This window comes from Aphelocoma coerulescens, chromosome 10 (assembly GCF_041296385.1).
Source record: "Aphelocoma coerulescens isolate FSJ_1873_10779 chromosome 10, UR_Acoe_1.0, whole genome shotgun sequence".
NCBI lineage: Eukaryota > Metazoa > Chordata > Aves > Passeriformes > Corvidae > Aphelocoma > Aphelocoma coerulescens.
This window is the reverse complement of record NC_091024.1, coordinates 3,107,925-3,131,900: the sequence shown is the minus strand read 5'-3', so window position 1 is coordinate 3,131,900 and position 23,976 is coordinate 3,107,925. Positions and strand designations below refer to the sequence as shown.

At 39.8% G+C, this 23,976-nt stretch overlaps 1 protein-coding gene across 2 annotated transcripts; it reads left to right on the top strand.

Moving 5' to 3' along the window:
- The first annotated feature begins 1,814 nt into the window (after nt 1-1,814).
- Nucleotides 1,815-23,835, top strand: USP8 (ubiquitin specific peptidase 8). Of its 2 annotated transcripts, XM_069025414.1 has the most exons (20): nt 1,815-1,924; nt 6,502-6,672; nt 7,329-7,473; nt 7,962-8,047; nt 10,572-10,716; nt 11,941-11,998; nt 12,741-12,885; nt 13,146-13,308; nt 14,513-14,657; nt 14,851-15,071; nt 16,201-16,815; nt 18,030-18,119; nt 18,733-18,813; nt 19,209-19,471; nt 20,075-20,287; nt 20,738-20,948; nt 21,276-21,512; nt 22,025-22,167; nt 22,535-22,667; nt 22,880-23,835. In XM_069025414.1, the coding sequence occupies exons 2-20, from the start codon at nt 6,569-6,571 to the stop codon at nt 23,063-23,065; spliced, it is 3,384 nt and encodes a 1,127-aa protein (XP_068881515.1). In that variant the 5' UTR covers nt 1,815-1,924; nt 6,502-6,568; the 3' UTR covers nt 23,066-23,835. The 2 variants fall into 2 exon arrangements, with proteins under 2 accessions (XP_068881515.1, XP_068881516.1); XM_069025415.1 differs by lacking the exon at nt 18,030-18,119.
- Nucleotides 23,836-23,976: the final 141 nt, after the last annotated feature.

Genomic DNA, 23,976 nt, shown 5'->3' with positions numbered 1-23,976 from the left:
AGTACATGTAAGAGAGACATTGGATGGCTGATGTAGGCAAGTCAGAACACATTTCACATCTGTAAATTACCTGGTTTCTACTTCTATATTTTACCCTGCTTTAGCAGATGTACTTTTTTTTTAGCTAAATAATCTAATACAGTCTATTAAAAAGCACACCAATTCCTACTGTTTAAAAGTATTTTATCTATTTATTTATTTAATACTGCTACACAAGAACATATGTGCTGATAGGAAAATGTGTTCTAACCCGAGGCAACCACAGCATGTTATAACATAATCAACATAAAACATATTAGCATGTTTTAACAAGCTCTGGAGTGGGGTAAAGCTGATTGCACAGGCAGCTCCTCCCCAACACCTTTCTGTATATGGCTGGGGTTTGCCCATACAAATAAGACCAAAGGTTGTATCACACAATTTTTTCAGAGAAGAGAAACAATAAAAGGGATTCTCTGAGTTCAGTTTGGAGAGCAGTGAGTATGAGTGTCAACATCAATTTGTACACATCCCAGGCTCTGACATCAGTGGACTTACCCCTTCCATCTTGTCATAACTTTCTGACATCGTCCACCCTGGCTAAAACACATAGAGCAGGTCTGAAAAAGGCACTTACAAGAGTGTGGTGTTACTAATATTCAGTCCAGCTTAAAGTTGTTGGAATCTGTTGACTTACTTTGGTATTAATCTCTCTGCACAATATAGAAGACGCAGCACTGTTCTCATTTCTCCCAGAACCTTTCACATGATCACTCACACACACTGCAAATTAGAGATGGAGGAATTGTTTGAGCCTTTCATGTGCCCAGTACCAACCAACAGTACTGTACCACTAGGTGCTGTGATACAGTTCAGCTTCCTGGCCAAGGAATCAGAACTATTTTGGAAGGCTACATGGAGACGGGCATCTTGATGTTTTCTAAACCTCCCTGTTTTCTACAGTGGCTGACGAAAACTGCTCCAGCTCACAAGACATTTCTATTGGCAAAATTGAGCACCAGGTTGAAATGTAATTGAATCCCCTCGCCCTCTGACACAGGGGACAGGCCAGGACTGTGGCAGCAGAGCACCTCTCCTCCATTTGTCTAAGAGCTCTATGGCAGGACCGGCCTTCCCCTTCTCCCAGCAGGACTACACCAGCATGTCCACACGTACCTGCCATCCCTGGGGAAACGAGGCTTGTAGTAACACCACAAGCTGCACATAAGTGTCATCAACAAAACACTTAGAGTGTCCCCTGTCAATCCACTTTTCTCTAGACAAAAAGTAGGATATTTTTATAAGGAGAGGTGTCTCGCCTTCCCACACCAGATTGCACAGCGCAGCAGTGAGCCAGTTTAAGACCCCATATAAACGCTGGATGCCCTACAGAACGCGACAGACCCCAGAGCCCGCTCTTAGTGGCTTGGCCTCGGTAACAAATCTCCCGGTCCCGAGACGAGGAGCCAGGCCCGGCGGGGCAGCAGCCCACGGAGGCTGGCAGCGCACGGCAGGGAACCTCGCGCTTCCCGGGAGCGCTCTCCAGGGCCGGCGGGTGGTGTTGGGCCGAGGTGACCCGCCTCTCCCTCCCCTCACACCGCCCCAAGAGCCGTCCCAGCTCCGAGGCAGCTCCACGGTGGGTGTGGGTCTGCGCCCCCCGCCCGACCCAACGCGACCGCGCCGCACAGGGCTCGCAGGACAGCGACAGAGCCAGAGCTTCCCCTGCGCCCCCGGGGCCCGAGCTGGCCCCGCGGCACGGATAGGGCCGTGACAGTCCCCGCCCCCGCGGGGAGCGGAGGCCCGGTAGGAGGGAGGGAAGCAGGGAGGGAGGGACGGTGCCGAGTTCCGCCCTAGCAGCCATGGCCGCGTAGCGTCTCCTCGGCAGCCGCGCTCGGACATGGGCCTGCCCTGGGCCGGCGGGCGGAGGCAGCGAGTCCCCGCGGCGGTGAGTGCGCGGCCGGGGCGGCTCTGGGCCGGCAGGGAGCGAGGCCTGCGGGGCAGGGGGTCTCCGGCAGTGGCGGGAGGGGTGGGCGCCCTTGCAGGGATCCCCGGGCCCAGCCCCGCCGTGCCGGGGGAGCGGCCCTCGAGGGGCTGCGGAGGACGGGAGAGCCGGTCTGGGCCGCGCAGGGAGAATCGGGCCTGGCCCGGCGGAGAGCCGGCGGTGTGACCTTGGGCGGCCCGCAGTCCCCCAGCCTTAGCTCGGCCAGGGTGAGGAGCGAGCGGGGCCGGGGGAGCCGCCGCCGAACCCGAGAGCGGCCGGAGAAAGATGGCAGGGAAGCGGCGCTTCCCAGAGTGCCGCACTCCTGCGGCCGGCGAGCTGCGGTGTCATGGAGACTGCCACAGCCCGGCCGGGCCGCCGCAGCGGTATTGACCGCCCGGTTAGAAACTTGAAGGAGTTTTCTGCCTCTCTGTCACCTCCCCGGCTTCTTATCACCTCTGCTGTTTGCCTACGCCTTGCAGATGTTCACTTATCTAAATAAGAAGTAGAACTCTTTATATTTTTACATAGATAGAATAACTTTCAAACTTCCTACAGAAAATCCAGTGTATTTCTTTTTAAGAAACTTTATAGTGTCTTTCTTTCCCTTCAGTATCAGTTAAACTGTTGGATGGTTGTCTGCCAAAGGGTTTTCTCACTGTGTGGAGAGAGTCATTGCCAGGCCTGGCGGTGCAGGGTGGTGCAGGTTTCAGCAGGGTACGTGGCCGGAGAGAGACCCGTGATGTGTTACTGCCCTGGTGACTGGTGGCAACCAGAAGAATGGTGAAAGTTTGGGTACTCTCTGTGAGCCTGATGGGCTTGCTAGAAGAAACCCCAATGGGTATAATCATCCTATGCACATTAGGTTACAGGACCAAGCCCTGTAGTATTAAACAGTACTGGAGCCTGGAAGAGAGCTGGAGGACTCACAGAACTAAATATACTGATTGATTGTGTAGTTCAGTCATCTTAAAATTCTCAGTCTCTACACTCACACTGATAATCTTAACAAAACCAACTCTTGTGTACTAAGTGCAGACAGTAGAACTTAATTCTGAGAAAACTGGTTAACTTAATGCTCATGAGAAATCCATTTCTCATTTGCTCAAGTGCTAGAGACAAAAATAAGTGAATAATCTTTATTACATACCTGAATTGGTGATGCCCAGTACTTATGTCAGTATTTCACAATGTGTTAGTGTGTGCACTGCTTGCAATGTAACTGCTTCTGTGTGTTGTTCTTGCTGTGGTCATTCCACTTAAAGCTTACTCATATCCTTAGTAAAACTGGCATGTTAATTAGATGTTGAAAAACCTGTTACCAACAGGTATGTTTCCCTGTCAGGGTAAAGTTATCCATTCTAAGTGTGTCAAATGCCCATAAGCATACAAGCATGACTTCACTTACATTTTTGGGATATTGGCCTGGTTTTGAGCACTCATAGGTATGAAAAAGGAGCCTGAGATAATACTTCAGCTGGGGGTAGAAAAGGTTCCAGATTTTGAGCTTGATCTTAATTTTTAAGAAAAAAGTTGACGAACCTGAAATAGGTTGTTTCTCATTCCTCATAGGGTTGACTAATAGCAGGTTTAGCTATTACAACTTCTTCAGTCCCTTGTATTCATGGTTTTATGATCCAGTTTTTATGTTGGCTAGTTCCAAACCGTATTTGTGCAACTTACTTTGCTGGATTCCTCCACTGAGACTAGGCCAGTTAGGAATCGAGTAACTGCAGAAAATTGTGTTCAAAATCAGATGGTAATACTTATTTATGAAGGATCTGATTTGGATTCTGAAATCACAGTCTTCCCAAAGCTTGCTCAAAGATGAAGGAAATAAACCATATTCATTTGAGTATAAGGAGAAATTGAGGTAAAGCACATCTTAAAATTTAGTAGAAGCTTAAGAAGTTTTAAGGGTCCTTATGAGCTAAGACTGAGCAGTCAACTGGCAGTCAACAATGGTCAGTCTGTAGTAACTAAAATCCAGTTAGGAGATTTTTGATGCATAAACCTGAAAATGTTAGTTACAGATCCAAAGTTAAGATTCTGTGTAGAAGAATGAGTTAGAAACTGCAGCTGAAATCTCATATCAACTTGTGACATATGCAGTGTGTATTTCGATTGTGTGGTTGAGAATTTGATTTTTTAAAAAATCTGGAAAATGTTATTCCTTATCCATTCTTGCTCATTTCACTGCAGCATATTGTATGAATTGTGGTGCTGTGGGAAGTCAAAAGAGTAAGACTTCATTCATCAGATACTGTGGTTAGAAGCTTATGTTTTTAAAAAAAGGTACAGAAATTTCTTTTAATCAGAAAACAGAAGTTCAGCAGTGAACTTGTGTGGCAGTTTAAAGACCTGCAGTTACAACTTAGTGACCCATAGGAAAACGTGGAAAGAATTTTTGTTTCAGGCCAGAGCTCAGAGCTGGCTTTTATTCACTAGTTCTGCATTTGTATAGATGATGTTCCAGAAGATCTGCCCTTTTCAAGGTGTGTCAGCAACACTTGAGAATTTACTGACATCATTAAATGGTTCATCTTCCACATAATCTTGGGGCTTTTTTTGCTCATATGCACACAGCCCTCTAATGCTGTGTGCATATCTTATTCACATTGCGTATTTAGTTACAATATTCTGTCAGAACACAACCAAATGCTGCCACTTAAGATTAAGAAAATACTGGTTACATAACAAACATTGAAGATATATTTGGAAAGGACTTAAAGCTTCAAAGGAAAGTCTATTTACAGTTCCACAGAGAAAAAAAAAAGTCAGGTAAAGACATGCTCTGAAGGTAGAATGAGACAAGCAATACTAAAATCTTAATAAGAGTGAAGCCTTTCTTTATGAGGTTGCAAAAAGTATGTCTTTGTTTTAGGCTAAAAGGCCTAAAGGCCTGTATTGGAAAGGTCTTCTTTGAGGCAGGGGGGTGTCTGTGTTTTGTTTCTACTGAATGCAGTTCTGATGAATTATCTGCCTTATTTTCAGCACCTAAGTATCTCCCTGAAAGTTAGAACTGAATATATGACACATTATATAGGAAAGACAGTGTTGTAAGATGACTGGGGTATGGGATATGTTTTTAATATTATGTATTAAAGATAGTATTTGAGGACTTTATTATTTTCTTTATAGAATTATCTGGAAATGCGTCTCCTAAAGGCATTTTTAACAAACTTTTCAGTTTTAAAAAGCTGATACCTAATTGGAAATTAGCAAGTACAGCATCTGTGTTCAAGCAGTAAGTTATTTTGCTAGATAATTGTTTAGTCTGACCTTGGCACACCAGACCTTAAACCAAAGGTTTGTGTTAACTTAGTATCTTTGATTGATAACCAGTTCCTAGACCAACAACAGTTAAATTAGTAATAACTGTGCAGTAATAACTTCAAGGAGTACAACAGCTCTGAGCCTTGGGAAGGGATCCCATTCCCACCTTCGCTTCTCATTCTTGACTGCACATGCCAACTGCTGCCCTTGCACAAGCTGTGTAGCCTTTCTGCCTCTTCAGCAGCCTGAATTGGCTCAGTAGGAGGTTGGAGAAGTACCAGACCAGCATGAGAAAGAGGGGAGGAAATTGGGACCACCTCATTTGGTGTGGCAGTCAGCTACAGATGGATTTGGTTGGGTGAAACTGGTTTTTTTTGGTCACACTTGTCATGCTGATCATCACCTTGAGAGTGAAAGGGAAATGCTCTACCTTCATCTTGTCAAAAGCCATGTGGTTTTTCTCCACTAGGAAATAACTTACTTGCTTATATCATCTGAGTGTTTTTCTTCAAAGGAGTCCCCCTTAATTTCTTCAGTATTGCTCATGTCTGAATGTCCCACCACTTGCTTATGAGGGAGCTCAGTTCCTCCCCTGCCACCCCCAAGGCTAAAATAGCTTACTGTGTACTAGGTACAAAGAGCTTTAGTTAGACTGTCTGCAGGAGACTTCATGGACTTCCCTATCTCAGATAACATGATGTAATAGTCCCTTGTGACCAAACTCTGCTCAACTGTTTCATGGCTACCAGGAGAGCACTTTCAAATGAAGGCACAAAGTCAATGCCACCAAGGAGTTGAAGACCTACAGGATGTCCAAGAAATTTCAAGTTGACTTTAAATGGTAGCAGCCTTCCTGTTCTCAGCTTCTCTTAGCAAGACATTAGAATTAAATTTTCCAAGGGGTAGTGTGTATTTGCAGAGTACAGACAAGTCAGCTAATTTTTGATAGTATGCTTGTTGGCATTTCAGTAGAATAAATCTGCTGGATATGATGATTTGAACATTCTTGAGTCAGCTTTTTTATTATTATTATTATTCTGTTAGCAACATATTGCTGGATGTTCTTGGTAAAATACCTAAAGGGATTTTAAATAATTCTGTCACTTTGGGAGGATTAATTTATACTGTTAATTGTTCAGACACTCTGTTTGCCAGCTCACATAAGGTGAGATAAGTTAGGTAATAAACCCACACAGGCAACTATAACTACTGTATTAAAAGTAATTGGAATATAATTAGGCTCTTCCTACCCTTTTTTCCTCTTCCAGGAAAATATTGATAGAGACTTCTGAGAAGTTGTAACATCCTAGAAGGGACATAAGTAACAACATTAACATGCCTGCTGTGGCATCTGTACCTAAGGAGCTATATCTCTCTACTTCCTTGAAAGATCTCAACAAGAAGACAGAAGTAAAACCTGAAAAGACAAGTACAAAAAGGTATATATATGTTATAATTGATTTTGAATTAATGTTTAAAATATTAGTGGTTCCAGAACAAACTTGTTGTGGATCTAAATTTCCTCCATTATTTCTGCAAGATACAAAGTCTTCAACAGTCCTAGGTATGGATCTCAACTGTCACACTGGATATGCTTACTGCCTTCAGAAGGTCACTTGGCATACTGCCAAAACATGACTCAGAGCACAGTGCCCATGAAAATCCACATACTTTGAGGAAAGGCTACATAAATGCAAATCCGTATAAATGATAAAGCCTTTAGCAGTGTCTGAATGCTTTGCCTCTAGTATTTTTAGACAATCAATGATTCAATTTTTTCTTACTATGAATTACTTTTTCCTAGAAAAAAACAGTTATTCTTAGAAGGGAACAGTACCTTTTTCCTTATCTCACAATGGTATTTAATTATGGATGATTTTAAATAAGGCTGGTAAACAAACTAGCAAGGATAAACATTATGTGGAGGAACATGATTGCAATTCATATTTAATGAAAGCTTTACATTAAGGTGGTAAAATCAAATGCTTAATATATGGGTGAAGTCTGTAAACACTTAAGATGGCATCTTATAATGAAAAGGTGTTTGAGGACAAGTCAACAATCATGTGCTTTACTCCTCTTCTCTTGGTTTCAGTTATGTGCAGAGTGCCCTTAAGATTTTCAAGGCAGCGGAGGAAAGCAGATTGGACGGAGATGAAGAAAAAGCTTACATCCTGTATATGAAATATGCAGCTGTTTATAACCTTATTAGAAAGAGACCTGATTTTAAGCAGCAACAGGTATAAAAGCTTTCTGACTGATCTCTTCTGCATTGGTCAAAGTATGAGAAGTAGAGAGAATTATACTAATACGCATTCAAAGGATCACACTGGTATTAGGTGAACTGTCTCACTTATGGTGCTATTTTTTCTTTCCTGTTTTTTGACAAGTCTGGTGTTAACTGTATTTTCAATTTTCTTTTCATGTATGAACTATATAAATTGTCAGATCTGTGAATATTTTTTCATGGAAAAGTATTCCTGTAATTTTTCCCAGTCAGACTGTTTTGGTGAAGTTGCCTTGCCGAGCCTTTATTTATTAGTGCTATAAAACAATTTTACTTACAAACTCACGTTTGAAAGGAAAAAATTTTGATTCAAACCAGTTCCTTTTGTTGGCATTAATATCATTATAATACCAACTCTCCATACATTAGTGACTCTTGACATGCATAGAAGTAGGCACTGTTAAACTGTGTATCTATGTGATGTGATGCTTGTCATTTTAGGATTATTTTCATTCAATTCTGGGACCTACAAATTTAAAAAAAGCTCTTGATGAAGCTGAAATTCTGTCAGACAGCCTTAAACTCAGGTATGTAATACAGTTGATGGCTAAGACATTGTTCCTTTTACCGGGAGCCTGTACCTGTGCCAAGTGCAGGTGTTCATACCATTTAGTAGTAAGCAGTTGCACTTGAGTAAACCATAGGTACTTGAAACTCTTAAAAGCTTAAATTTGTTCCCAGAAGTCTTTTACTAGAGATAATTTTCATTGCCACACAGTCCAATAACTTGTCACTTTATATATTGTCTGCTAATTCCTGGTAACGTTGGTTTATTGACAGTGTCTCCTAGTTTTGTTTATTGACTAATAAAAAGAAACCACAAGGTCTGAAGAGCAATTTCCTCCTCAACCTTTTAATCATAAGGTCATCTGAATCCAAATATATTAATGAATGTTCCTAATAATCAGATATGTTAAAAAGTCCTCCTAGTCTGGATGTAGTTTACACTAAGAAATGCCAGGTTTTGATTCTTTAGCCACACCTTTTCTCTGCCACTTGCATCCATGTATATGGAATGCACAGTTCTGCCAGTATGTAAATGAGCAGATGCTAATGGGCTTTTGGGTACCTGATTGACAGCTGTCAAGTTACATCTTTGTGCCACAAGCCATAAAATTGTGTTAGTCAGAAGTTGTAAGGTAGGGTCTATCTTTAGGTGATGTTTGGCACAGTACTTTTTACTTCCAGCCTTCTCTGCTTCTTGCATCCTTAGTGACTCTTTCTCACTATTTAACTCTCCCTCTGCAGCTGGGCATATTTCCCTTCACAAGTGTCATGTCCCACCCCACCCCTCCCAAGTATTCTTGTGAAAGCATATTTTATGCCCTCCAAAGTGCTAAATCTATAAAGTCAGTTTAGGTGAACCATGAGTGTAGTTACATATATGTAAAGAGGGACTTCACAAAGATGTCTCATGATACTGTGTATGAAACAATCTTCAGATTTTCTTTCTTTAGGTGAGTCTTAAAATTCAACAGAGCTACAAGTTCACTCTAAGAGTAAACATTGATAGAATCAGAGAAACCCAAAACCTAGAGACTTGTTTAAATGGCTTATGTCTTTTTTATGAAAGGAACAGAGTTTTGAAGTTGACACAGTAACTTTTAATTAATCTGGCAAAATGTGTAAATATTCAAAGGTAATAGAAATGAAACATGACTACTGTGTAACTACAGAAGTAGTTTCAAGGAAATTATTTGTATAATTTCTTCCCCAGGCAGTAGGTCAGCAAATAGTTTGAATGTTAATTGTTAACTAAAAGTGGAGCTGCTGAAACACCACTTGTATTGGGGCAGGAATACCTACGTGAATGACCTGCTGTGTTTCAGAAGTATAAGTGGGAAATTGATGGGTAAATATTTCATATTGACCAAATCAAACTAAAATCTGAAATATGCTTTAGTGTCATTAATGCCAAGTGGGAACAAAATGCTCATTTCTAACTTACAATGCCTTTGCCAAATCAAGAAGCCTGTTTAAAAAATAAAATTACAGGCCTGCTGCCTCCTCCCTCTTAGTAGGCAATTAATGCAGTAGACTTGGAGGTGGAATTTGATTTAATGATCTAGTTTATTAACACAGTACTTTTGAACTGAAATGCAGCTGTATTGTCATTGGTATTTTAACCCTCATTACGCAACATCTGGTTAAAGTGAGCACTTACTAACACAGTTCAGTCATCCAAATTGTTAGGTCAACATTCTTTTTTTGGTTTATGATACTTGTAACCCTTAAACTTCTCAGCTGTATTAAACAAAAGTGAATACTACTGAACAGTGATGTGACTATACACACCTCCAGTGGGTGATCTAAAAAGTGTAGTCCGGAGATCACTGGCTTACAATACCATGATTGTCCTTCCAGTGGCAGAAGGCTGGGAGGGTAATTTTCAAGTCTGAGGCTTTATGAAAAGGACAGCTGTATGCAAAACCTCAGTCCCCCAAAACTCCTGAGTGTTCACAGTCCTTGCATTGGCTTCCTGGTAGGCCCAGTGTTTGAAACAAGCACCAGGCACACAGGTGAGCACATAATGGATTTATGGAGGCATCTTACATTCTGAAGGTGACTACTGTATAAATAGTTCTGATTCAACTTCTCAGAAAAAAAGTAAATTTATGTAACTGAGCTAACTTACTCCTCACTGGCTCCACTGCAAAATGAAGTAAAATACCTGGGATGACTGCTGTAATATATTGGAGCTTACCTGTAAGTAACCAGTACCTACCCTATTCTTTGGAAAATGAAAAGCATACCATAGCTGAGCATGACCTCAGGTTTAGAGAAAAAAATTAGCTTTACAATCAGTGGCTATGAAATAGGATTCAAACCAGCATTTAACAGTAAGAAAACCAACCTAAAAGTGGGAGAAATAGTAGTTAGGAAGCAAAACAGAGTTTGTTGGAATACAAAAACTGACCACACTTTAACTTTCTAAAACTCTAAATATGTCCTTTAAAATTTCTGCCTGAAGACTTAATGACTTTGATATTAGTAATCTAAGGTTAACCAAAAACAATATTGAAAAAAAAGGCACTTTTTTTTCCCCAACAGATATGAGGAAGCTGAAGTTCGGAAAAAACTTGAAGAGAGGGACAGACAAGAGCTGCAGAAAAAGCAAGAACCAAAAGATGATGGAAAGAGCTCAGCCAAAAACTCCTCAGAAAGTGCTGTGGATTCCAAAGGAAAAAGCCAAAGGGTAAGTGAAGATGCTTACAAACTCTGTAATTCAGTCTAAATGTATCATTTCAATCTAGAATTTAGTCTCCCCTAGTAGCTATTTCCAGTTCAGAATCAAGGTGGGGTGTTTTGAATTAACTTACACTCTCCGTACCCCTTCTTTGACATTTCTTTGGAATAGGTGAAGTCCTACCAGCCTCCAAGTCTTGTATAAGATAGACTGAACTTTATGATAAAGTTAAATTCTGTTTTATGCTAGAATTATCATGTGTAAGAAACCCAAGGTAATGGTGATAAACTGATATTAAGAATAACATGTCTCCATTTTAGGAGAAGGTTGACTTTTTAAGCAGTAGTGCGGAAACACTTATTTCTCTACAAATACTTCAAGAATTTCTTCTTGTAGATGATGGTGTCCTAGGCTGTATTACTTTTTAAACTATTTTATGTCTAGGCAGGTGTACTAGTTTGAGAAGAAACCAGTGGGAGGCACCAAGTCAGAATAACAATTTATTGGGGAAATTAAAGAAAAGGGGGGAAAAAAAAGAAAAAGAGAACACTGGTTCAAACTGACAGAGTCAAGAAAGAACCTGACTCCCTGTTGTAGCAGTCTGGTAGAATGGTGGCTGCAGGCCTCTGAAGCAGTGATCCTGTAGAAAAGGGGTCTGCTCTTCCTCAGGAGGTCCAGTGGTGGCTGTGTAGCTCCAGTCCTCTGGAAATCCAGTGGAAAGGTTGTCTCTGGTGTTGGATGGGATGCTTGGTTCCTCCCTCTGGGTGGAGCATCTCACAATAGGGTAATGAGTCATGAGGCCAAGTGTTGATTAGGCTCATTAACAGAAGATAGTCCGGAGGGAGTTATCTGGGAATCATTAACAGAGAGTCATTAACAGAAGATAGTCCGGAGGGAGTTATCTCTGAGTCATGGGGCAGGACAATGATGGGCCATTAACAGAAAGATAATCTGGGGGGAGGAGGCAAGGAAACACTGCCCCACCTGATTTCAACAGCTCATGAGGATGGTAACAGAATACGCTGCAACCCAGGACAGCAGGGCAGCAGCCTTGGTATTCTTCGAGTACATTTGTCAACACATCTTCAGCAGCAGCTCCCTTGTGCTGTGTTTCTTCCTGTGGGTTAACTGTCTGACCAGTTTCCTTCAGGCCCAGTGAGAGTCATTGTCTGTTGGCCACCTTGGTTCTGAGTATTCCATGTTAAACTTTTTTTTTTTTGCCTTATAACACAGATTAATGGTGAGACGAAGCATTCACTGGAAAGAAAGGATCAGTCTGATAGCCTGAGTGGTAAGAGATGCAATGCTCACACACATGTGAAAAAGGTTTCTGTATGCCCATGCACTAATCACCTCACAGCTGCACTTCTTCTCAGGAGTTATTTCACAGTTAAAATAGTTCGATGAAATTCTAGTATCCCGCATTTCAGTTATAACAAATCAATCATTAATTAATTAAGCTCTGTATTAAAGCCTTCATTACTTCTCATAAACTTAGAAGGCTGTAGTTAGTTTTTCAGCTGTTCAGTAACTAAAGTTGAACTAGTCCTGAAGTGGTCAGGTTAGAAAATAAAAACAGCTTTACAGCTCATATGCAAGGCTGAAGTGTGACAGCTTACTCAGTTAGATACGAAATTTTTCCTCTCCCCTCACAACCTTCTGCTTTTTGTTCTTGTAGTAAGTATGTGAAAATGTTCTTTAGAGTTCTTAAGAGGAACATCTGCAGCATGTAGTTCACAAATGCTTGCCTATATAGCTTGACTTAAATGAGACCACAATAAGTTAAACTTGTTTATCACTGAGATATTCAGTATTGTCTAATGTAACAGATCAGGTGCTGATCACTACAGCAGTGGGAGGAAAAGGTTGACGCTGTTTATTCTGTAATGTCTCACCTCCATGACTTTGTGGGACTTCTTAGTTCTGTTTCATCTCTTTGCAGTCTTGATTGCACCAGTCAGATACCATAGCCATTCATAGCTATCTTCATTTATAATGTAGCTTCTTACCTGTAATTGCTTCTCTCTTTCAAGGAGCAGTCACACCTGAGAAACTGTTTGCAATGATGTCAGACAAAAATACTGAATTGCTTATAATGGATGCTCGAAGACTGAAGGATTATCAGGAATCCTGTATTCCAAAATCCATCAGCGTCCCAGAAGAAGCTATCCATCCTGGGTATGAATTGATGTTAAATGATAGTGAAATATTTAATTTTCTAAAAAATTACATGCTTTTAAAGCGTGTACACCTAGTGTTAGAATCCCTGCTGTGTACCAGTGAGTGAGAGGTATCTGCACAGCTCTGTTCTTGCAGGTACTGACTTCAAGACAATGCATATTTATTTTATCCAAGCACATAAACATCTGTGGATTACATATTGTTGGACAAAATGTTACTTGTACATGAATCTTTAAATGCATGTTAATACATTTCAGAGATACTGCTAATCTGATTGAAGCTAGACTCCCAGAGGATTCTAGAGATCCATGGAAGAGGAGAGGACAGTTTCATTATGTTATACTGCTAGACTGGTTCAGTACTGCTGAAGACTTAAAGCTGGGAACAACTCTTCAGAGCCTGAAAGATGCACTTTTTAAGGTTGGCAATTTCATATTTTAATTCATTAATTAATTCATCTTAGTAAATAAGCTCTTGAAGCACCTGTATTTACAAAGTATATGGAGGCCTTAATGGCACTTCAGCTGGTTGAATTTTCAAAGCCTGCTTGTTTTGATAGCAGAAGTGTAGTTTGAAGTTTCACATTGTACTCTAGTAGAGGAAAGTACCATTTATTAAATAGGTAAACAGCAGAATGATTCAACTCACCTCCTCAACAACCAGCTCATCAACTTAGAGTTCTTCGCTGACAGAGTTGTTTGGGAAAGTACTTTGAGTACCCTTTCCCAGAAAAAGTCACCCTCTGTCCTGTACTAGCAAAAGCAATTTCTTATCCCTTGGAGCTGGCTGGCCACCTGCTCAGGCAGGCAAAGAAGGGCAGCTGCTTTGTAGTCCTATCAGCCAGGTCCTTCCTACAATGGAGGGGCTTCACTGAAGGAGGCTCCAGAAATATTTTGAGCATGGTTAACTTTTCTGCATGATTGAATATAACTTCTAGATAAACATTAATTTAAATTTGAGTTTCATCAGTGCAGGAAGCTTATAGACTCCACAGTGAGCAAATGCCCAACATTTTCAAGTCAGTCTCGCTGTGGCTGTGTTGTCCCTCCTCTCTATAGAGGTGGCTCTTGTGAAGAACTGCAAATCTTTGTTACCTTGGCATTCAGGACTGGGGTTTAGAGATAGCTCAGGCAGTTCTCCCTGTTTATTGCTTTACCAAATATTCTCTAAACCCTGTGTCTTGTTCATGTACTCATACTGAGGACATCAGGAGGAGGGCAGTCTGAAGCCTGAACTCTCAAGGGGTTTCAGAAAGTTAATATTACGCTTTCTAAATCACTAATTCCTCAGCAACCATACCAGATAAGAAACTGAAGCAAATATTGTAATAAAAATACTTTTCTGCATGGAGGATTGTTATGTGAAGTAGCAGTAAGTGGTTCTTTCTGTACTGGAAATGTTCACACCCTGTTGCAGGCAGAGCCAGGAACTCAACTGTGCTGGGCATTCTCCAAACACCCAAGAGGATCCATATTTTTGCATCCTCTTTAATTCTTGTTTAAAAATCTCAAAAACAATCTCAATTTAATGACTACGCACAGAAATTTCAACAACACTGATAAGCTGTAAAAGTTTCCTTTCTATTTTTAAAATCAATTAACTTTAAACTTTTTTTTCCATACAGTGGGAAAGCAAAACCATACTGCAGAATGAGCCTTTAATTCTAGAGGGAGGTTATGAAAACTGGCTCCTTTGTTTTCCTCAGTATACAACAAATGCTAGAGTAACTCCACCCCAACATGGCAGGACTGAAGCAGTGACTGTTTCTTGTAAGTATAAAGGATGACACCCCACCAAGCATTTGTAGTTACTGGATGAGTCCTTAATTCATTCAGGTGTTTTTAGGAAAGTCTTGCTCTGGCTAAAAACTAAATTTTGGGTTGGAATGTGGAGGTTTATTTTGCTTTTTTAGTTTTGTTTTGAGAACTCTTACAGTTTCCTCCTATTCCCCCCCTCCTGCAGTGGATTTTACATACCCATCTCTGGAAGAGCCAGCTCCTGTGCCACCTGTTGTTGCTGTAAAGCCATGTCCAACAGAAACAATTGAAAATGAAGAAATGGGAGATAATTTGGAAGAGAGATTAAAATCACTTAACAAACCAAATATACAGGATGCTGCTGTTTTCAAGTCTGACAGTTCATCTGTAGTTAATCCAGTGTCAAGCACAAGAAGTATCCCTGAGGTAAGCTTTTTCACCTGTTCCTTTTTTTCAGTTAGTAAATGGTTAATCTGTTAGAGACCCACCACACCCAGAACTCCAAATCCACAAGCAAACATACTCAATACATTTGTTTAAGCCTTGTACACAAGTATATTGGTACAGAGACTATTGGTGGTCTGTGAAGCTGTGGTAACTGATCTACAGAATTCTATGAAACTAAATACACTTAACAGAATAGCAGAACTTCTCATTAATGTTTTTACATGAGCACATGAGAAATTTAAGAACAGCAATTGATCATTAATTCAGAAAGTTTATAAGCAAGCTTTCTAGTTAAAGCACATGGGATGAAATACAGAGAGGACAGTTAAGCCATGGCTTATCTTGGTTATTCCACAGGTCTGATTTCCAGTCACTGTATCTTCCTTCAAATAATAAAATATTTAGGTGCTTTGTCACTCTTGGCCCAGTAGTGAAAGTATAGGAATTTGTTTCTTCCTTTTATGTGAATAAAACTTCGTAAAGACACCTTTGTAGAGTTCTTACACTAAAATAATACTTTCCCTAGGAGACAAGTGTAAAAGCTTTCCACTTTTACCCTTCTAGATACAGCCTTTAATATAGATTTCATTCAAGAGACCCTTAAAGACCTTATTTCTGTTTGTCCCTGAACCAGATGAGCTTTTATTTCTTCAGACCATTTGCTTCAGTATCAAAAACAACTTACTGTCCTAGATCTGAACATAAGCCATTCTTAAATACCTTCCCATCAAGCAGATCTGCCTTAAGCATGTGCTTTGTCACATGACTGAGAGAGCCAAGCTCTAATTAGGCTGCCTGATTGCCCTAAGATGTTCACCTTTAAAAGTTTGTAAATGAAGGGTTGTGGTAGTCAGTGCATAACGCTGTCCTTACAGTTCTCTAGGGCTTGTTTATTAGTTCACATCTGGAATGAGTACCTAATTTTACTAACAAGCAGTTTGAATGAGCAGATTCAATGAAATTGAAACACCACTCTCTCTGGCAGAAGTCAACTTTATATTATCTTTATTCTCTTATAAATCTCACTTAGGAAGAGCTTAGCCAAGGGAGCAGCAGTAGCTGTGGTGAATTGTTGTTCTACACTCTGTGTTCTGCACCTGTGTTACAGGTGGATCGTACTAAAAAGCCTTCACTAAAAATCCTTGATGATAACAGAGCAAAACCTCCAGGTACAGTCAGTGACAGCCAGTCTGGTGAGAATGGAAGAATAGTTCCAGACCGCTCCACAAAGCCCGGGCGTGATGCAAGGAGTGCTCTGACAGAAGAGGAAAAAAGCCGGGTCCATGCAGAAACTGCTGCTTTGTTGGAGAAAAACAGGAGGGAAAAGGAACTGCGGGAGAGGCAACAACAGGAACAGAAAGAGAGGCTCAAGAGAGAAAAAGAGGAACAAGAACAAAAAGAAAAACAAGAACAAAAAGCAAAAGAAGAACAGAAGGAAAAGGAACACAAAGAAAAGCTACAGCAAGCCAAAGAGGACAGAGAGCAGAAGGAGAGGGATGAACAAATAAAAAGAGAACAGGAGGAAAAAGAACAAGAAAGAGCACACAGAGAAGCAGTAGAAGCAAAAAAGCAGAATAAAAATGAACCAGAAAACATCGGTGCAAAAAGGATTGAGTTTGACAAAATATCCATGGAAGAAAGAGAAAAAGGAACTCGAACACCAGAAACACAGAAACGGGCACTGGGTGATGCATCTCAGACCTTCGTGACTGTTCCAGGCAAGGTTAGTAAAAAAGAAAATCATCGTCAAATGTGAAGTAGTTGTGCCCTTAAATCATCCTGAATAGTCTAGATTTAATCTAGAAATTTGAAATACATAATTGGATGTTTGTTTATTTAGACCATTTTTTACATAAAAGTAGAGGAGAGAGTTAAAACCAAGACACAAATAGATTTTTTTTTTTTCCAAGACAAGCTTGTTTCTTTCTTGTAGGTGGGCAGCATGAAATCCCCACAGGATAATAAAACTTCCCACTCACATGGAGCTAGAAGGGATGATGGTTCATAGACTGCAACCCTCTGTTTCAAAAATAGAAGCCTGGTGGTATTTTATCTCTTGTACCAGCTCGGTGCTGTGTGTGATGTTAGGGACACAATGGTGTCATAAGGAACCCTTTAGTGCCCCCAGCTGTAGAAAAGCTGACAGAACAGGATTTTGTAGCGTGGCACAGGAAGCAAAGGAACACCCTCATCTAGGATTTTTGCTGAAAATGGTCCAGTTCCAGCTCTTGGGGGGAAGGGAGGAGTGTCACAGTTCTTTCTTTCCTCATTCTTGAAAAAAACTGCAAAATTTCTCAATGTACAAATCATCTGATCATAAAACAGGAGCCACTTGTGAAGCTAACAATGGAACAGATGTCTTTAAAAGCACTTCTCAGGAACATGCATTAGGATATTTTTCTCTGCTTTTCTAATTGCAGTTGTTACTTGATCAAATTCTGATGCTTGTTTAATCCAAATGCAAAAGAAAGCCAAAATAAATCTTCTGTGCAAACTTAGCACAGTCATTCATGAGCTTTTGACTTGACAGAGCAACTTCACATAATCCCAAAATGATGGCCTGTGATCAACCAAATTCATGTTGGCTTCACTGTTTGCCTTTTCCATGGAGAGGTTTGACCAGTCAGGAGTAAAACGGACAAAAAAGCCTGAAATTTAACAACAAATTGTAAACCCCAAAACTTTCAGGGTGGAAAGTAGCGTAGGTGGAACTTCAGCACTTTATTTCTGAACAAATTGCAATACAACATTCAGTTTCAAGAACTATTCCAGTGAATTGCCTGTAGTATATAGAAAGAATAAAAACCACCTGCTTTCACCACTTTGTTGTGGTACATGCATTTAACAAGCATAAAAGAAAGTATAACTCTACTTTATCAGCATTCTTTACTGACATGCCAGATGGAAATTGAAGCCTTCTCTCAAAATCTTTTGCAGCAAACGGGGGTTAAAGGACAACCAGACAGTGGAGCTCAAAAGCCAGGACCCCTTAGAGAGGATTCTGAACAAGATACTGAAACACTTAAAGTAAATACAAATGTATTGTATGTAGCCAAAATAATCAAGCACAGATGCTTTATGATTATTATATTATGTTAAATTCCACCTCATTGCAATTTTTAAAGTCATCATCTTAAAAGACTATGCCATGTTTACAGTGTTCATTTGCTTTTTTTCATTTGTCATATTCATACGAAAAAATACTTGAAACTTTCATTAGAAGTCTTGATGTGATTCTGGTGGCATTAACTGGCATTCTCCATGCATCGTCATCTCATGCCTACACCTTCAAGTGCTACTTTGAGAGGGAAAAAAGCTCAGCCATATGTGTTTAACAGAAGCACATACTCCTATATTTCCTGATTCTTCAGGGAAAAAAAGAGTTTTGAGACTTTAATGAGACTGAATGGTTGGTTTGGTTTTTGTTTTTTTTTCTGGAATGTGTCAACAAATGGGTTTTATTTAGATTGAGTGATAGAAAACACTAAATTACCATTACAATACATTGTATTTCTGTCTATAATCAAGGATTTATTGTACTGTTTGCACTGAATCATTTTAACTCCATAGAGAAGTCACAGGCAGCTTGTTGCTCTGCATATGTAACTGTACATACCTTACTTTTCTCTTTGTTTATTAGTCCCAGCGGGAGCCATTAATGAGAGCACGAAGTGAGGAAATGGGAAGGATAGTCCCAGGGCTGCCTGCAGGTTGGGTAAAGGTAACTCCTCTTCTGACATGAAAATCAAATTGTCTTTTGTAGTTTTGTCCTGCATTTGTCCTGTGTCTTATTTCTAAGTTAGATCTTGTTTCATTATTTTTTTACTCCCCTTTAACTTCCACACAGTTACTTTCTGAATTTTAATATTATTTGTAATGAAACTAGGGCAGTTCATCTGCTGTTCCTGGTATTAAGTAGTTGCTGTTTAATAGGCATTTCGGTGAAAGTGCTCCCTTCTACTAAATTTAATCCATTGAACATTGAGGCCAGTCACAACTGTCAACATCCCAATGTCTGAAAAACTCACCTGCTGTTCTCATAGTACTTTATAACTAGGTAAGTTAATGATGGATTTTCACTTGGGTTTGAAGCTATTTGGTTTTTTTTCCCCCAAGTTCCTGGATGATATCACTGGAACCTATCGTTACTATCACTCGCCAACAAACACTGTTCAGATGTACCCACCAGAAATGGCTCCTTCATCCACTCCTCCATCAACCCCTCCAACTCGGAAAGCCAAGCCAAAGGTGACTGTTGAACGGGAGAGAGAACACTCCAAGCTGAAGCGCTCCTACTCTTCCCCAGATATAACCCAAGCCATTCAGGAGGAAGAGAAGAAAAGAATTCCTGTCACTCCTGCAGTCAATCGTGACAATAAGTATGTTTGATAAGTTAGATCACAACTCAGGCAGTATGACAGCACATAGGACTTTGTGTTTAACCAACTGAAATTCATTAATGTTTCCTAAGTGGGTTTGAAAGGATGCAAGAGTACTAGACTGAAATTTCATTGCTGAAAGTTCAATGTATAGGGCAGTTATCTTTGAGAAATCAGTATAATAGTTATGTATTAGCAGGAATTTCAGAGGTCACAGTCTATTAATTGGATGACAGTTGCTTATAAGTTCTGTTATTTGTATTAACATACTAAATGACTATCTTCTGACAGTTTGTGAAAAGCAAGTTTTCAGATTTTAAACTGTATTAAAAGCTAATTCCTCATCTGTGAATTAAAGAAATAAAGCAAAAAAACCCCCATGAATCTCACAAGTGATGGTGCCTAAAACTCAGCCTCATCATAGACCAGTGTATATGGATTTCTCACTATTGCATTGGCTGGTTTTGAACACCCTAAATGATGGTATTTGGTGCCAGGATGGTCCCATCCCTGTGGGTGGTGGGGTGAGGCGGGGTGTCTGTTGGTTTATATGCACAACCTTGTCAAGTCTGAGACTCCTAAAAAATAATTTCTTGCTTGTAGACCTGCCTGTTACACTAAAGCAGAAATTTCCAGACTCTCTGCATCGCAGATTCGGAATCTTAATCCTGTGTTTGGGGGATCGGGACCAGCTCTGACAGGACTTCGTAATCTAGGGAACACTTGCTACATGAATTCCATATTACAGTGTCTGTGCAATGCACCTCACCTGGCTGAGTATTTCAACAGGAACTTGTATCAAGCTGATATTAACAGGTAACAATCTCTCATCTGCTTTATACTTGGCAATGCAAGAAGATCACTTAGTGGAGTGTTTGTTTTTTTTTAGTAGGAGACAAATGGTAACTTTTAGGTGTCTTTACATTTTCAAAATTCATGTGTGTTACTAAATAGGTTTTACTGGACAATGATAGTTAAATTATGGTCACCACATTCATGAATACATGTGTACTAGAGTCTCCTAAAACCAAACTGAATATTTAAACAGTTTACAAAACATGCTGAAAACAACTGAACCTTCCATCTTGAATATGGAACCAAACTACAGTGCTGACATAGATGAAAATTTAACTCAGTCTAACAGCCAGTTTTCCTTAGTCTAAAGAAACTATTTTAGAATTGGGATCACGTCTTAAATTAAAAACATTTATATTAAAAACCAGTTACTTGAATGGCTCCAATTTTTTTTTGTCTTTTATTATATAGGTCAAATTTTCTGGGGCATAAAGGTGAAGTGGCTGAAGAGTTTGGTGTAATAATGAAAGCTTTATGGGCAGGACAGTATAAATATATCAGTCCAAAAGACTTCAAAATTACAATTGGGAAGATTAATGACCAATTTGCAGGATATAGCCAACAGGACTCCCAAGAACTGCTTCTCTTTCTAATGGATGGCTTGCATGAAGACCTAAATAAAGTAAGCAATGTACTTAAATTATATATCTGTCAGATGATCAAGAGAAATTTTTTAAATGCCTTCTTATACCATAAGAAGATAATGTTATTGCAACCTTGTCTAGAAAGAAGTATGAGTATTCAGAATTAAAGTAGGAATTCAGTATGAAACAGTGTAAGGTACTGGAGGGAGTCACAGAAGAAGCCTCACTAGATAAGAACTGGATGGCTACACTGACATGTTTAAATATTCTTGCAAATATTCAATCTTACTCTTGCCTATAGATGAGACTTCTTATTTATATATATGTTAATATATTGCTGTGGTATTTAAATTTCTGCTATCCAGGCTGACAACAGGAAAAGGTACAAGGAAGAAAATAATGATCACCTTGATGACTCAAGTGCAGCAGAAATAGCCTGGCACAAACACAAACAGCTCAACGAGTCCATTATTGTGGCACTCTTCCAAGGCCAGTTCAAATCCACCGTGCAGTGTCTGACGTGTCACAAGAGGTCCCGAACCTTCGAGGCTTTCATGTATCTGTCATTACCACTCGCCTCCTCCAGCAAATGTACTCTGCAGGTATGGGGAGCTAGAGAGAAACAGCTCCTGGAGTGAAAACATTCCTCTGGCACTCCATTCTGCTGCTGCTTCTGCTCACCCTCTGGTTGGAGGGGTTGGTCGATGTTCTGCTTAATTTACACTAACCCGAAACGTGAACGGATCTGAATCTGCATTATATTCTAATTCTTCTAAAGTTTAAAGAAATAGGTCATCCCTTAAAAGTTTTAAATTAGAAGCAGGATGGAAATACTATACCTGGAATAGCAGCATGTATATTATTTGTTTTGGTAGGTTACAATATAAGTATTCTGTGGTTTTAAAATATTCTCTGTATATTTTGAAGGACACTGATTAATATCTGCAGAAAAATTTGCTTCCACACATAGATTTAAGTCACTTTTCCTCGTTTTTGTGAATTGCAGGATGCAGGTTAACTGATGCAGGTTAATAACCAAATGGAAAACAAGACGTTTTTGCTATACTTCCATAAACGCCTGCCACTCACAATCTCTGTTTGCATTTTGTTTTAGGAATGCCTTAGATTGTTCTCCAAAGAAGAAAAGCTCACTGATAACAACAGATTTTACTGTAGCCATTGCAAGACTCGAAGGGATTCTTCAAAAAAAATAGAAATTTGGAAATTACCACCTGTTCTTCTTGTGCACTTGAAACGGTAAGGAAATGGTGATTGGTGAATATTAATTAGGATGAAATGATCAGGCTTTGATGGAGCTGGATTGTTCCAGGGCAGTAGCTGACCATTTTTACTTGGAGAAAGTTACCAATATACTACCAAGTTGTAATGTTGCAAGACTTTTATTTTCCTCTGATGCTTCTTTTATAAGGCTGTAGTTCCCAAGGCGCTTTTACAAATGACCTCTTGTTATTTGTGCTAGGAGACACATGGGCAAGCATTAACAAACTGGGGGCTTTAGTTGAGATCATATCCTGGTCAAAACCAGGGAAAACAAACATGCTTAATACTCCTAAATAGCTTGTGAACAACCCGTAACTTTTAATGATGCTTTTTAATTCTCTAGATTTTCCTATGATGGAAGATGGAAACAAAAGCTTCAAACTTCTGTAGATTTTCCATTGGAAACTCTTGACCTGTCACAGTATGTTATTGGTCCAAAGACTTCCTTGAAGAGATACAATCTGTTCTCAGTATCGGTGAGTAACCATGTCACATTGCAAAATGCAGCTGCACTTCATGCTAGGACTCAGGCCAGCCTGTGTGATTCAGTCAGGTTTCCAGGCTGCATTCTAGTTGCAGACTAAGCTGTGTTCTAGAAAGAAGGATTGGTATCACGTTCTAGATTATTTCCCAACCAGGGAAGAAAGGGCAGCTCTTGAGGCCACTAATTCTTGCCTTATGTTCACAGAATCATTACGGTGGGCTGGACGGGGGGCACTACACAGCCTACTGCAAAAATGCTTCAAAACAGCGCTGGTTTAAGTTTGATGACCATGAAGTGTCTGAGATCTCAGCATCCTCGGTGAAGTCCTCAGCTGCTTACATTCTCTTTTATACTTCCTATGAACAGCGAGCAGTGGATATGGCCACGTAAAGGAATGCGGATTAAGGAAACTGGTTTTCTTTCTTCAAGAGCAAAGCAGGCCTGGGAATGCATATAAATATGCAAAACTACAGCAGACATAGTCACTTGGAGGTGTGGGAGGGCTGCAGCAGGGTGTCTGCCAGCAGGGCTCGCTGGGGCCCGCAGCAGTGCTTAACAATCAGAGACTGATGGGTACCGCTTGTGGTCATACTGCCATCTGTGAAACCATTTACAAGCATACTTGCATTACTGTTTATTTAAAAAAGAACTATATTTTTAGTCTGCTCCAAAATTAAATTCTAGCTTAGTCATCTGAAATCTATTAACAAGTAGTTTAAAGTGTCTTAAAATCCCAAGGCATATCTTGGTTTATTTTTTTCTTTCACTGTTAATGGCCTTTTCACATTTCTAACCTTAAGCTTGATTCTACTGTGAATACTCTAGAAAGATGTAAACAGTTAGGAATGTAAGTGTACATATTGATTGCATACTTGCACATCAGAATTATGTATATAATAAAATGTTGTCCTTTTTTGTGAGAATCTCTAAAACTCAGAGGATTGCGTTTATTTGCCAGCTCTAAGTAATTGCAACACTACTTAATCAAAAAGCAGAGCTGTATTATTTTTTCTGTTAGCTTTTGTCAATATTTGTGCACTTCAGAGTTATTATAAACAAACACGATTTTCCTTTTTAATTTTTTAATATAAATTTTCATGTACACATGCATTAAAAACCTTAATGAAGAAATTATTTAAAAATATATCCTGTTAAATGTATGTTTGGGTTCGGTTTTTCATTCTCAGCTTGTTATGTAATGATCAGGACTGTACATAATAACAGTCTGAATCATATTCACACAGTTTAAAGTTTCTCCAGATGAAAAAAAATATATACTATTTTGCACAGAGCTGATTCGT